General features: G+C 50.5%; 1 protein-coding gene across 2 annotated transcripts; it reads left to right on the top strand.

The window, feature by feature from the left end:
* The first annotated feature begins 4,665 nt into the window (after positions 1–4,665).
* Positions 4,666–14,297, top strand: LOC119777842 (serrate RNA effector molecule homolog). Of its 2 annotated transcripts, XM_038276848.1 has the most exons (21): positions 4,666–4,792; positions 5,678–5,796; positions 6,730–6,840; positions 6,908–7,048; positions 7,200–7,260; positions 7,368–7,665; positions 7,736–7,938; positions 9,779–9,871; positions 9,939–10,053; positions 10,129–10,232; positions 10,397–10,458; positions 10,527–10,605; positions 10,683–10,847; positions 10,919–11,074; positions 11,141–11,294; positions 11,419–11,531; positions 12,066–12,146; positions 12,213–12,363; positions 12,494–12,595; positions 13,935–14,034; positions 14,106–14,297. In XM_038276848.1, exons 2-21 carry the CDS (start codon positions 5,678–5,680, stop codon positions 14,179–14,181), a joined length of 2,484 nt encoding a protein of 827 aa, XP_038132776.1. In that variant the 5' UTR covers positions 4,666–4,792; the 3' UTR covers positions 14,182–14,297. The 2 variants fall into 2 exon arrangements, with proteins under 2 accessions (XP_038132776.1, XP_038132777.1); XM_038276849.1 differs by lacking the exon at positions 12,494–12,595.
* Positions 14,298–14,349: the final 52 nt, after the last annotated feature.

The raw sequence follows: 14,349 nt of genomic DNA, 5'->3' as shown, positions 1-14,349 counted from the left end.
ATAGATGAGCTCCTCATCAGGATCAGCTCCATGGATTCAATCAGTATTAGTTACAGATATTATTCATTAGAAACCAGAGAGAAGAACGTTCCTCAGGCTGCTGGATCCCTGGATAGATGAGCTCCTCATCAGGATCAGCTCCATGGATTCAATCAGTATTAGTTACAGATATTATTCATTAGAAACCAGAGAGAAGAACGTTCCTCAGGCTGCTGGATCCCTGGATAGATGAGCTCCTCATCAGGATCAGCTCCATGGATTCAATCAGTATTAGTTACAGATATTATTCATTAGAAACCAGAGAGAAGAACGTTCCTCAGGCTGCTGGATCCCTGGATAGATGAGCTCCTCATCAGGATCAGCTCCATGGATTCAATCAGTATTAGTTACAGATATTATTCATTAGAAACCAGAGAGAAGAACGTTCCTCAGGCTGCTGGATCCCTGGATAGATGAGCTCCTCATCAGGATCAGCTCCATGGATTCAATCAGTATTAGTTACAGATATTATTCATTAGAAACCAGAGAGAAGAACGTTCCTCAGGCTGCTGGATCCCTGGATAGATGAGCTCCTCATCAGGATCAGCTCCATGGATTCAATCAGTATTAGTTACAGATATTATTCATTAGAAACCAGAGAGAAGAACGTTCCTCAGGCTGCTGGATCCCTGGATAGATGAGCTCCTCATCAGGATCAGCTCCATGGATTCAATCAGTATTAGTTACAGATATTATTCATTAGAAACCAGAGAGAAGAACGTTCCTCAGGCTGCTGGATCCCTGGATAGATGAGCTCCTCATCAGGATCAGCTCCATGGATTCAATCAGTATTAGTTACAGATATTATTCATTAGAAACCAGAGAGAAGAACGTTCCTCAGGCTGCTGGATCCCTGGATAGATGAGCTCCTCATCAGGATCAGCTCCATGGATTCAATCAGTATTAGTTACAGATATTATTCATTAGAAACCAGAGAGAAGAACGTTCCTCAGGCTGCTGGATCCCTGGATAGATGAGCTCCTCATCAGGATCAGCTCCATGGATTCAATCAGTATTAGTTACAGATATTATTCATTAGAAACCAGAGAGAAGAACGTTCCTCAGGCTGCTGGATCCCTGGATAGATGAGCTCCTCATCAGGATCAGCTCCATGGATTCAATCAGTATTAGTTACAGATATTATTCATTAGAAACCAGAGAGAAGAACGTTCCTCAGGCTGCTGGATCCCTGGATAGATGAGCTCCTCATCAGGATCAGCTCCATGGATTCAATCAGTATTAGTTACAGATATTATTCATTAGAAACCAGAGAGAAGAACGTTCCTCAGGCTGCTGGATCCCTGGATAGATGAGCTCCTCATCAGGATCAGCTCCATGGATTCAATCAGTATTAGTTACAGATATTATTCATTAGAAACCAGAGAGAAGAACGTTCCTCAGGCTGCTGGATCCCTGGATAGATGAGCTCCTCATCAGGATCAGCTCCATGGATTCAATCAGTATTAGTTACAGATATTATTCATTAGAAACCAGAGAGAAGAACGTTCCTCAGACTGCTGGATCCCTGGATAGATGAGCTCCTCATCAGGATCAGCTCCATGGATTCAATCAGTATTAGTTACAGATATTATTCATTAGAAACCAGAGAGAAGAACGTTCCTCAGGCTGCTGGATCCCTGGATAGATGAGCTCCTCATCAGGATCAGCTCCATGGATTCAATCAGTATTAGTTACAGATATTATTCATTAGAAACCAGAGAGAAGAACGTTCCTCAGGCTGCTGGATCCCTGGATAGATGAGCTCCTCATCAGGATCAGCTCCATGGATTCAATCAGTATTAGTTACAGATATTATTCATTAGAAACCAGAGAGAAGAACGTTCCTCAGGCTGCTGGATCCCTGGATAGATGAGCTCCTCATCAGGATCAGCTCCATGGATTCAATCAGTATTAGTTACAGATATTATTCATTAGAAACCAGAGAGAAGAACGTTCCTCAGGCTGCTGGATCCCTGGATAGATGAGCTCCTCATCAGGATCAGCTCCATGGATTCAATCAGTATTAGTTACAGATATTATTCATTAGAAACCAGAGAGAAGAACGTTCCTCAGGCTGCTGGATCCCTGGATAGATGAGCTCCTCATCAGGATCAGCTCCATGGATTCAATCAGTATTAGTTACAGATATTATTCATTAGAAACCAGAGAGAAGAACGTTCCTCAGGCTGCTGGATCCCTGGATAGATGAGCTCCTCATCAGGATCAGCTCCATGGATTCAATCAGTATTAGTTACAGATATTATTCATTAGAAACCAGAGAGAAGAACGTTCCTCAGGCTGCTGGATCCCTGGATAGATGAGCTCCTCATCAGGATCAGCTCCATGGATTCAATCAGTATTAGTTACAGATATTATTCATTAGAAACCAGAGAGAAGAACGTTCCTCAGGCTGCTGGATCCCTGGATAGATGAGCTCCTCATCAGGATCAGCTCCATGGATTCAATCAGTATTAGTTACAGATATTATTCATTAGAAACCAGAGAGAAGAACGTTCCTCAGGCTGCTGGATCCCTGGATAGATGAGCTCCTCATCAGGATCAGCTCCATGGATTCAATCAGTATTAGTTACAGATATTATTCATTAGAAACCAGAGAGAAGAACGTTCCTCAGGCTGCTGGATCCCTGGATAGATGAGCTCCTCATCAGGATCAGCTCCATGGATTCAATCAGTATTAGTTACAGATATTATTCATTAGAAACCAGAGAGAAGAACGTTCCTCAGGCTGCTGGATCCCTGGATAGATGAGCTCCTCATCAGGATCAGCTCCATGGATTCAATCAGTATTAGTTACAGATATTATTCATTAGAAACCAGAGAGAAGAACGTTCCTCAGGCTGCTGGATCCCTGGATAGATGAGCTCCTCATCAGGATCAGCTCCATGGATTCAATCAGTATTAGTTACAGATATTATTCATTAGAAACCAGAGAGAAGAACGTTCCTCAGGCTGCTGGATCCCTGGATAGATGAGCTCCTCATCAGGATCAGCTCCATGGATTCAATCAGTATTAGTTACAGATATTATTCATTAGAAACCAGAGAGAAGAACGTTCCTCAGGCTGCTGGATCCCTGGATAGATGAGCTCCTCATCAGGATCAGCTCCATGGATTCAATCAGTATTAGTTACAGATATTATTCATTAGAAACCAGAGAGAAGAACGTTCCTCAGGCTGCTGGATCCCTGGATAGATGAGCTCCTCATCAGGATCAGCTCCATGGATTCAATCAGTATTAGTTACAGATATTATTCATTAGAAACCAGAGAGAAGAACGTTCCTCAGGCTGCTGGATCCCTGGATAGATGAGCTCCTCATCAGGATCAGCTCCATGGATTCAATCAGTATTAGTTACAGATATTATTCATTAGAAACCAGAGAGAAGAACGTTCCTCAGGCTGCTGGATCCCTGGATAGATGAGCTCCTCATCAGGATCAGCTCCATGGATTCAATCAGTATTAGTTACAGATATTATTCATTAGAAACCAGAGAGAAGAACGTTCCTCAGGCTGCTGGATCCCTGGATAGATGAGCTCCTCATCAGGATCAGCTCCATGGATTCAATCAGTATTAGTTACAGATATTATTCATTAGAAACCAGAGAGAAGAACGTTCCTCAGGCTGCTGGATCCCTGGATAGATGAGCTCCTCATCAGGATCAGCTCCATGGATTCAATCATATCTAAGAACAAACCTGCATCAGATTTAATGGGAACGAGACATGGAGCTGCCTGAGTTTAAAGCAGAAACTCTACAGAAAAATCCACAAACACTAAAATTAAAGTTCATTAAACTCATTGAAATTCATCCAAAAACTTTTCATCCAAACAATTTAATTCCTGAATTATTGAGAGGAGTTACTCTGGATCTGATCCTCCATCTTGCTTCTCTCTCTGATCGTCTCTCAGGATCTGATTCTCCTCCAGACTGATGCAGGAGTCTGGATCCATCAGCTGCAGGTTTCTCCCTAAATTACCTCATCTGTTGTTCCTTAGCAACTATCGTCCATTTGATCAGGCCGCATCATTCTAGATTCTGCAGCTCTACAATTCTAGATGCCATTTGATCAGGCTGCATCATTCTATATTCTGCAGCTCTACAATTCTAGATGCCATTTGATCAGGCTGCATTGTTCTATATGCTGCAGCTCTACAATTCTAGATGCCAGAACTCTTGGTCCCTCCCCCTGCAGCTGGCATGCGGGGATCCAGGGGCCTCTGGTTTCATTGCTTGGTCCAAAGAAAGAACAGTCAGTGACTCTATGTGAGATCAATCTACTATAGAAATGTGGAACAGAAAATGGATGGTTGTTCAGCAAAGCTCCTCTCAGACTTTCCTTCATTTCTTCCATAGCAGCTCCTTGGCTTTATTCTCACACTGAATCTGGATGTTTGGCTCTGGGTTCAATTTTAATTAATTTCACATAATTAATTTATTTTCATACTATTTTTGTATTTTTTTTCTGTATATCTGATGTAGCCGGTTAGTAGGAGGAAAGGAAAGATATTTCCAACAAGAATCTGAAAATGTTGCTGCCTGAGGCCCAGTTTGACCAACCTGCAGTTTATGGTCCATCTAACACCCGGTCTGACCGCTAGGGGAGCTGCTCAGTGGCCTGATTTACAGAGATGTGCTGAACCGGAAGTGTCGTTGTTTCCCGGTGATCTGTGGCGGCAGTCCGTTAGCCTAGCGGCTAGGTGGAGGTCTGAGAGAGGAAGCGGAGCAGCTGGAGGTAAACTTCACCCAGAAACCCAAACATAATGTTTATGCTCAGACTGGGATCGGTCCTCATTAATGCTTATAAACCCAGAGCTGTACATTTATCATTAATTCCAGTTAGCTCCGATGCTAACAGAGCTGCTAGCTGCAGGAGCTAAGGTGAGGAGACCAGGCTGCAGAGGCAATGATGCTGAGAATAAATCATTTATTAAATATTCAGGATGAGCTTTTCGATTCAGTTTGTTTTTGGTTGTTAAGAGTTTAACGATCTATATTAGAACATCAGAGGAGCTAACAGGCTAAAAATGAAGCTAACAGAGATGCTAATCATGTTTACTAAATAAACGTTCAGTAATTGGTCATCAGATGGACCAATCCGCGGTCAGAGATTTGCTGATGCATCAGTTTATTCTGGATAAAAAGCTTTTAGGATCCTTTGATTTAAGCTAAATGCTGTTATGGTTAATTTTCTGTTCATCTCATTGGTCCTTTATTAATGACGTCACAGTAAACAAACCAAACTGAGGTTTTTGGGTTGGACCTGTGGTCCCTCTGTCAAAGCAGGTTTACTGAAACAAGTTTGCTAACCGTGGAATCAGTTTCCTTAACATCTGTCCCTGTTGCCATGGTAACATTCCTCCTTAGAGCCAATCACGTTGTTTTATCTCTTAATTTAATCAGCAGAGTTTTGTTATAGGCTGTTTCTAAATTCACTGGAACGTTAGTGAGAACTTGTGTCTCACAAGGACTCTCAGGTCCTGCAGGTTCTCTGAGGACATGAACCCACCAGGGGACCTGCTCTGCTGACGTCCGTCTCCTGTCTAACTTAAACCAACTTCTGAAACTGGTTTAAACTGGTTCTGGTGGGCGGGTCTAACTCTCTGTGTGTTTCCGTCAGATGGCCGACAGCGATGACGAGTTCGACCGCAGGAGGCGGGACAAGTTCCGGAGGGAGCGCAGCGACATGGAGCGGTCCAGAGAGCGGGAGGACAGGAGGAGAGACGACTGGGCGGACAGGTCCGGATCACAGTTCTACTGGGACAGGAACTGGTCCATTCTGGTTCTGTTTGGAGCTTCTAGGTTCAGCAGATCTAGAGACGTCTGGATCCGTCTGGCTTCTACTGTAGAATCTCTGCCTGGTTCTGGTCAGACGGGCCGCTGAGAGAGACGACGTAGAACTAGATAGAATAGATCCCATTGATCTAGAATTCTCTTTAAAACCAGAAAGATTTGTTCAGATGGAAACCAGAACAGAACCGGATCCATTCCAGGCAGAACCAACTGTTTTGGTTCTGCCTGGAATGGATCCGGTTCCTGTCTGGGTGGGAAGTTCTGATGGGGTTTGGTTCTGACCCACAGAACCCAGCTGTTCTGGTTCTGATGCCTCTACTGTAGCAAGGAAACCCAGATGGATCAACCAGGTAGACCAGAACCTTTGAGGTCTGGTTGGACAGACAGGTCAGTCCAGACGGGTCAGTCCAGAGTTCTGTCTCCTCTGAGATCCAGGTCCGTTTGGGACGCTTTGGATTGAGCCTTCAGAACCAATGAAGTGGATCCAAAGTGATCCGAACAGAACCAGGAAGCTGAGGCTGCAATGGACCAGGTACCGACCCGATCAACAGCTGTCAATTGGTTCTGGTCCTGGATCATCTTAACCCACATAGCATGTAGAGAGTTCTGGAATCTGTGGCCCATAAAGAACCGGTTCTACTAAGCCAGCGGTACCGTTTAGGGTAGATCCATATGGTTCTGTTCCCCGTGGTTCTGCAGAGACCCAGGAGGACCAGAACCTGCAGAGCTCTGTGGTCATAGATGGTTCTGGTGGGTCAGGAAGGAGATGAACCGGATCAGAACCCGGTTCTAAACAGCTTGTTGATCTCTGGATCAGACGAGCGGGTCGGTTTGGACAGAACCGGTGGTTCTGGTTCTGAGCAGCGCTCTGTGTTTCAGGGACTGGGAGCGCGGCAGAGAGAGGAGGCGGGACTACGATCGGGGGCGGAGGGAGCGCTTCTCGCCGCCGCGCCACATCAGCCCGCAGCACAAGCGCCTGAGGAGGGACTGGTGAGGTTCTGACCCGTTCTTAGCTCCGCCCACAGGAAGCAGAACCCTAACTCTCTGCTCTCTTTAGGGACGAGCAGCGGCCCGACCCGTACCGCTACGAGCCGCCTTACCCGGGGGGCGGGGCTCCCTTCCAGGGGGCGGGGCCTCAGGCCTGGCATCCTGACTTCCACCTGCAACCCCATCCTGGACTGCACCCCCTGCAGGGCAGGTGAGGCACCGCACCCTGCGGTAGAACCGGATGGAACCGGTTCTGCTCATGGTACCGGTTCTGCTCATGGTACCGGTTCTGCTCATGGTACCGGTTCTGCTCATGGTACCGGTTCTGCTCATGGTACCGGTTCTGTTCATGTTGTGTTCAGGTTGGGGATGATGGATCCAGACCTGCCTCCCCCCGGCCCCCCCACCATGAGGAGCTTCAAGGTGAGTCTCCAGAACTCTGCATCGGTCCGGTCCGGATCTCCTGGTAGATCCGTTGGGTCCGGTTCTGCCGGGTAGATCAGAACTAACGGGTTCTGTTGGACCTGCAGGAGTTCCTGCTGAACATGGAGGACAGCGTGGACGAGACGGAGGCCGTCAAACGCTACAACCAGTACAAGCTGGACTTCCGGCGCCAGCAGCTGCAGGACTTCTTCCTCCAGCACAAGGAGCACGAGTGGTTCCGGTCCAAATACCACCCCGATGACATCACGGCCCGGAAGGCGGAGTCTCTGAAGGCCCTGAAGACCCGGCTGGACGTCTTCCTCTTCCTGCAGGACAACAGCTGGCTGGACGGCGTCTCTCTGGACATGCAGCACGAGGCGGCCATCATCAAGCTGCTGGATGCCGGTGAGCAGAGGCAGCAGGGCAGGAGGATTCTGGGTAACGTAGTCCTGACAGGCTCTCTGCTTCTATGCAGCTGTCATAAAGATGGAGGGAGGGACAGACCTGGACCTGCAGGTCCTGGAGGCTCCAGCAGGAGGCGGCGTCGAAGCAGGCGCAGGAGAGAAGAGCCAGACGGAGCTGACTGACGGAACCACGACCGCTCAGAGCGGGTCGGAACCGGCTGTGGGTCAGAACCAGGAGACGGGGAACGCTGAGGGGATGAAAGACGCTGAGAAGGTCAGAACCAGAACCTGCTGGTCCTCCTAGAAGCTGAAGCTTCTTCTAATGACGCAAACATTCATTTAATGGAAAGATCAATATCTGGAGCTGATCACTGATAGGAACCACATGACTGATTCAGAATCAGGTTGATTCCAGGTCAGGAGAAGAAGACGTGACCTGATCTGATGATACAGGAAATGACATCAGCCTGCTTCTAAGAGCTGATAGAAACTCTGCTTTAATCCGTTCTGTTTAACATTTCTGGATTAATGTTGTTTATTGTTCTCTGCTTGAGGAAAATAACTCATCATGTCCTCCAGCAGTCTAAGCCTATAGCAGCGTAACTATGGCGATAGAATGAAGCCGAATGATGAAAAAGGGGTCCCTATGTCCTCCAGCAGTCTAAGCCTATAGCAGCGTAACTATGGCGATAGAATGAAGCCGAATGATGAAAAAGGGGTCCCTATGTCCTCCAGCAGTCTAAGCCTATAGCAGCGTAACTATGGCGATAGAATGAAGCCGAATGATGAAAAAGGGGTCCCTATGTCCTCCAGCAGTCTAAGCCTATAGCAGCAGAACTATAGAGATAGAATGAAGCAGAATGATGAAAAAGGGGTCCCTATGTCCTCCAGCAGTCTAAGCCTATAGCAGCGTAACTATGGCGATAGAATGAAGCAGAATGAAGAAAAAGGGGTCCTATGTCCTCCAGCAGTCTAAGCCTATAGCAGCAGATCTATAGAGATAGAATGAAGCAGAATGATGAAAAAGGGGTCCCTATGTCCTCCAGCAGTCTAAGCCTATAGCAGCAGAACTATAGAGATAGATCAGGATAACCAGAGCCACTCTAACTAGAAGCTTTATCAAAAAGGAAAGTTTGCTTTGTCTCTCAGCTTGTAGAATAGAATAATAGATCTCAGAGTGGAGATTAGTGCTACTTGGAGTCAAATGGCTGGTAGGTCGGTGTTTGAAGAGATGAAGGCTGGTCTTCATCCACAGAATATTACCTGTCAGAGGCTTTTTGTTTCTGTGGCTTCATGCTAAACATTTTCAGGTGTTACTGTAGCGCTCGCTCATGAACAGATCCATGCCACGGTGGTACGCTGAGGAGATCCGCCTGATTGGAGCAGAGGAGAAGGTCTCTGCCTGGTAGGGGTTAAAGGTGACCTCCACCATCCCTGCTACCTCCTGATGTTTGTTACTGGATCATTAGGACATAGAAAGCTGTCATTTAGGGATCAGACGTTACGTCTGCTCCTCCCTGTTCTTTACCCTGACGTGTTACCGCCCTGAGTATCGTCTGACAGGCTGGGGTTTAACGAGGCGGTTATGAATGATTAATATTCTTTTATCTAAAGGTGACCTGCTGGTCAGAGGGACTCGTCCATTCAGAGGGCGAACCGTAGTTCTACCCATCCTCAGTATCAGCCAGCTGGCAGGCAGTGAGCAGCAGCAGGATGTGGCCCAGTCAGTCCTGAACCTTCTGTTACCAGTGGTCCACCTGAACCTGATGCTTGAAGCTTCACCTTCATCTTCAGGGGCCTGTTGGATCAGAACCTTAGTGGTTCTGACCCAGAACCTCCAACCTGATACCAGAACCAAAGAGAGCTTTAGGAGCTGGGTATAAATTCCAGTACCATGGAGAGCAGCCGTCAGTTTGAAGAGCAGAGTTTGGGTCAGAACATCAGTCTGGGTCCACTGGACCGGACCGCTTCCTGAAGCCCAGAACGCCCAGCTTCCCACTGCGGGTCAGACAGAACCAGCAGAATCCGGGGTTACTGATCACGTTATCCATCAGGTTCTGGATCAGTACCGTTTATTAACGGGTCAGCCTGATGTCGATGTTCCTCTCTGTCAGAACCACGGAGGCAGCAGGAGTCCAGAAGAGGAGAAAGACGAGGAGGAGGAGGAGGAGAAGAAGGACGAAGAGGAGGAGAAAACGATGAAGAAGGTGAGTTTATGTCATCATCAGTGATGTCATCGATGGAGCAGACGGTAACCCCGCCTCTTCCTCTCAGGGCAGGAAGAGGAAACGGAGCCTGTCAGCGGACAGCGGCGAGGGCAGCGGCTCCGACTCTGACTCCTCCCACTCTGACGGAGAGAAGGAGGAAGAGGAGGAGGAAGGAGATGAAGGTATGTAGCCCAGACGGGGACAGCGGGCAGGTTCTGGTTCCGGTCCAGTTCAGGACGTCTTCCTGTTTGTTCCAGAGCGACAGAAGGAAGCTCCGCCCAAGCCCCGCCCACTGCACCTCACCACCTCCCTGTTCATCAGAAGCCTCCCTCCAGACGTCTCCAAGGACGAGATCACAGCGGTACGGACGGTCGAGGGTTCAAATCCCAGGAGGGATTGCTGACCCGGTTCTACTGTAAGGAAGCGCTTCCTTACAGCAGAACCGGGTCAGCGGGGAGAACCCGATGTTCATGGGGCTCCGCCGTGGTTCTGATGGACGCCAGACTAACCTGCTTCTGTCTGCAGTTGTGTCGCAGGTTCCCCGGCTTCCTGCGGGTGGCGCTGTCAGACCCTCAGCCAGAGAGAAGGTACTTCTGGTTCTGAACAAACCGGGTCTGGCAGCAGAACCAGTGTAACGGGTCTGGATGTGTTGCAGGTTCTTCAGGAGGTGCTGGGTGACGTTTGATCGCAGCGTCAACATCAAGGAGACCTGCTGGAACCTTCAGAACATCCGGGTAAACCTGCAGAACCCCCCGCTCCATCAGAACCTTCAGAACGCGGCGGCTAACGGCTGGTTCTGTTCCCCTCCCAGCTCAGGGACTGTGAGCTGGCGCCGGTGGTGAACCGGGACCTGAGCCGGCGGGTTCGGACCGTCAACGGGCTGACCCACCACAGGCCGGTGGTGAGGAACGACATCCGCCTGTCGGCGCGCCTCATCCACAGCCTGGACCAGAGGGGGGAGCTGTGGAGCCAGCAGGTACCGACCCACCAGAACCGCCGCTCGGTTCACACATTACCCAGAATGCCTCAGGAACGCTCTGTCTGCAGGCGGAGACCAACCCGGTTCTAAAGAACATCACAGACTACCTCATCGAGGAGGTCAGCGCCGAGGAGGAGGAGCTAATCGGAGCCTCGGGAGGAAACGCAGAGGAAAACCCCGCCTCCTCTGACGTTCCCGTGGAAACGGATGAGAAGCTGCTGAAGGTGGGTGCTCTGTCCTGCTCTGTCCTCGCCGTGTGAAGGTGGGTTCTGATGGCGCCGTGTGTCCAGGTCCTGGACCGCCTGCTGCTCTACCTGCGCCTCGTTCACTCCGTGGATTACTACAACTTCTGCGAGTATCCAGCCGAGGACGAGATGCCGCACCGCTGCGGCCTGATCCACGTACGAGGACCGCTGCCCGTGGCCAAGATCACGCCCACTGAGGGTGAGTCAGAGGACCAATCACAGCAGAGTAACGTCTGCAGAGGCTCAGACCGGGTAAAGCAGCGCCTCAGCTGATAGACCTCAGATGATGATGATGATGATGGCGCTGTGCTCTGATTGGACAGTGAACGAACACCTGAAGATGTGTGAGGAGCGTCTGGCTCCTCTGTTCTCACCGTCTGAGACGCTGAGTGAAGAAGAAGCTGTTAGACTGGGGAAGAAGAACCCGGAACAAGAGGTACCTACACCTGTCTGTCTGTCCACACCTGTCTGTCTGTCTGCACCTGTCTGTCTGTCCACACCTGTCTGTCTGCCTACACCTGTCTGTCTGTCCACACCTGTCTGTCTGCCTACACCTGTCTGTCTGTCCACACCTGTCTGTCTGTCCACACCTGTCTGTCTGCCTACACCTGTCTGTCTGTCCACACCTGTCTGTCTGTCCACACCTGTCTGTCTGTCCACACCTGTCTGTCTGTCTACACCTGTCTGTCTGCCTACACCTGTCTGTCTGTCTGTACACCTGTCTGTCTGTCTACACCTGTCTGTCTGTCTACACCTGTCTGTCTGCCTACACCTGTCTGTCTGTCTGTACACCTGTCTGCCTGTCTCCCTCTGCCTCCCTCACCGTCTCAGCCATCCCTCCGTCCTCTGCCTCCCTCCACCTCCCTCCCTCTGTCTCCCTCCCTCCACCTGTCTCCCTCCCTGCCTCCCTCCCTGTCTCAGCAATCCCTCCGTCCTCTGTCTCAGCAATCCCTCCGTCCTCTGTCTCCAGGTGGAGAAGTTCCTGGCCTCCAACACCCAGGAGCTGAGCAAAGATAAGTGGCTGTGTCCTCTGAGTGGGAAGAAGTTCAAGGTGAGTGTCGGCGCTGCTGTCCCCTGCTGTCTGGTTACCATGGTAACGGCGGTCCTTGCTGTTTAGGCTCCAGAGTTTGTCCGTAAACACATCCTGAACAAACACGGGGAAAAGGTCACCGCCGTCAGACAGGAAGTGGAGTTTTTTAACAACTACCTGCTGGACGCCAAGAGACCCGCCCTCCCTGAGAACAAGCCCCTCCCACCACCGACACAAGGTAACGCTCACCTTCAACCTGCCCTGCTTCTGCAGACATTTAGTCTTCAGAGGTTTCCTGAAAGGCTAGCATTAGCATTAGCATTAGCATCTAAATGGACTCTAACTGCTCCATCCTCTCCTCCTTCCAGCTGCTCCTCCTGGGATGGCAGCGTTTCCTGGTCAGTCTCCACAGCAGCAAAGCCTTCTGGGATATCCTCCTGGAGTCAGGCCTCCGATGCCGGGTTTCCCAGGTAGGATGGATGATCAGCAATAGCTTTAGCATTCAGCTAGTTGCTTATCATCAGTCAATTCTCCTTTTCTCTAAACTAAGCGCTGCTGCTAACGTCCATTTGATCATGTTTATCTACTAAACCTCTAAGAAAACATTTCCTGATATCTATGAAAGAGGCTCAATGAATAAAAGGCAGGAGGAGCAGAGGAGCAGAGCAGGAGGAGCAAAGCTCAGCCGGTCAGAGAGGAGCAGGAGGAGCAGAGGGAGGAGCAGGAGGAGCAGAGCTCAGCCGGTCAGAGAGGAGCAGGAGGAGCAGAGCTCAGCCGGTCAGAGAGGAGCAGGAGGAGCAGAGCTCAGCCGGTCAGAGAGGAGCAGGAGGAGCAGAGCTCAGCCGGTCAGAGAGGAGCAGAGGAGCAGAGCTCAGCCGGTCTGAGAGGAGCAGGAGGAGCAGAGCTCAGCTGGTCAGAGAGGAGCAGAGCTCAGCTGGTCAGAGAGGAGCAGGAGGAGCAGAGCTCAGCCGGTCTGAGAGGAGCAGGAGGAGCAGAGCTCAGCTGGTCAGAGAGGAGCAGAGGAGCAGAGCTCAGCTGGTCAGAGAGGAGCAGGAGGAGCAGAGCTCAGCCGGTCAGAGAGGAGCAGGAGGAGCAGAGCTCAGCTGGTCAGAGAGGAGCAGAGCTCAGCCGGTCTGAGAGGAGCAGGAGGAGCAGAGCTCAGCTGGTCAGAGAGGAGCAGGAGGAGCAGAGCTCAGCCGGTCTGAGAGGAGCAGGAGGAGCAGAGCTCAGCTGGTCAGAGAGGAGCAGAGGAGCAGAGCTCAGCCGGTCTGAGAGGAGCAGGAGGAGCAGAGCTCAGCTGGTCAGAGAGGAGCAGGAGGAGCAGAGCTCAGCTGGTCAGAGAGGAGCAGAGGAGCAGAGCTCAGCCGGTCTGAGAGGAGCAGGAGGAGCAGAGCTCAGCTGGTCAGAGAGGAGCAGAGGAGCAGAGCTCAGCCGGTCTGAGAGGAGCAGGAGGAGCAGAGCTCAGCTGGTCAGAGAGGAGCAGAGGAGCAGAGCTCAGCTGGTCAGAGAGGAGCAGGAGGAGCAGAGCTCAGCCGGTCTGAGAGGAGCAGGAGGAGCAGAGCTCAGCTGGTCAGAGAGGAGCAGAGGAGCAGAGCTCAGCTGGTCTGAGAGGAGCAGGAGGAGCAGAGCTCAGCTGGTCTGAGAGGAGCAGGAGGAGCAGAGCTCAGCTGGTCAGAGAGGAGCAGGAGGAGCAGAGCTCAGCTGGTCTGAGAGGAGCTCCTGCTCCTGCTCCTCAATGATAGAATCCTCGGTTCAGTCATCTCCAGGACGGAGCAGCTCCTCCTCTGATGGTCTCTCTCTGTGCTTCAGGTTTGGGACCCCACCTCCCCCCCGGCCAGTTTGGGGCGGGCCGCGGTCACTATGACAACTTCAGAGGCGGAGGGTTTCCAGGGAAACAGAGGAGCAGCAGGTAGGCGGGGTCTCTGAGGGAGGACGGCGGTTCTGATCCAGGAAGGTGTCTGACTGTGTCTTTGTGTTTAGGGGCATGAGAGGAGACCCCCGCTCCATCATCGAGTACCGGGACCTGGACGCCCCTGATGACCTGGACTTCTTCTAGCTCCGCCTCCTTTTTTACTTTTTTATTGTCAGCCCGTGTTAGCAGGACCAAGCATCGCTGATAGAGACCAAACTGATGGTGATCAGGACACTTTTCCAATAAAGACCAGAACAGAACCAGGCCGACTCCTCGTCTTCTGTCCCCTGTAGGTCTGTAGACCTCCATGGA

Source organism: Cyprinodon tularosa, unplaced genomic scaffold (assembly GCF_016077235.1).
Source record: "Cyprinodon tularosa strain WSP-4 unplaced genomic scaffold, ASM1607723v1 ctg1281, whole genome shotgun sequence".
Lineage (NCBI taxonomy): Eukaryota > Metazoa > Chordata > Actinopteri > Cyprinodontiformes > Cyprinodontidae > Cyprinodon > Cyprinodon tularosa.
Note: the sequence above shows the minus strand (reverse complement) of the source record. Positions and strands in the feature narration are given on the sequence as shown.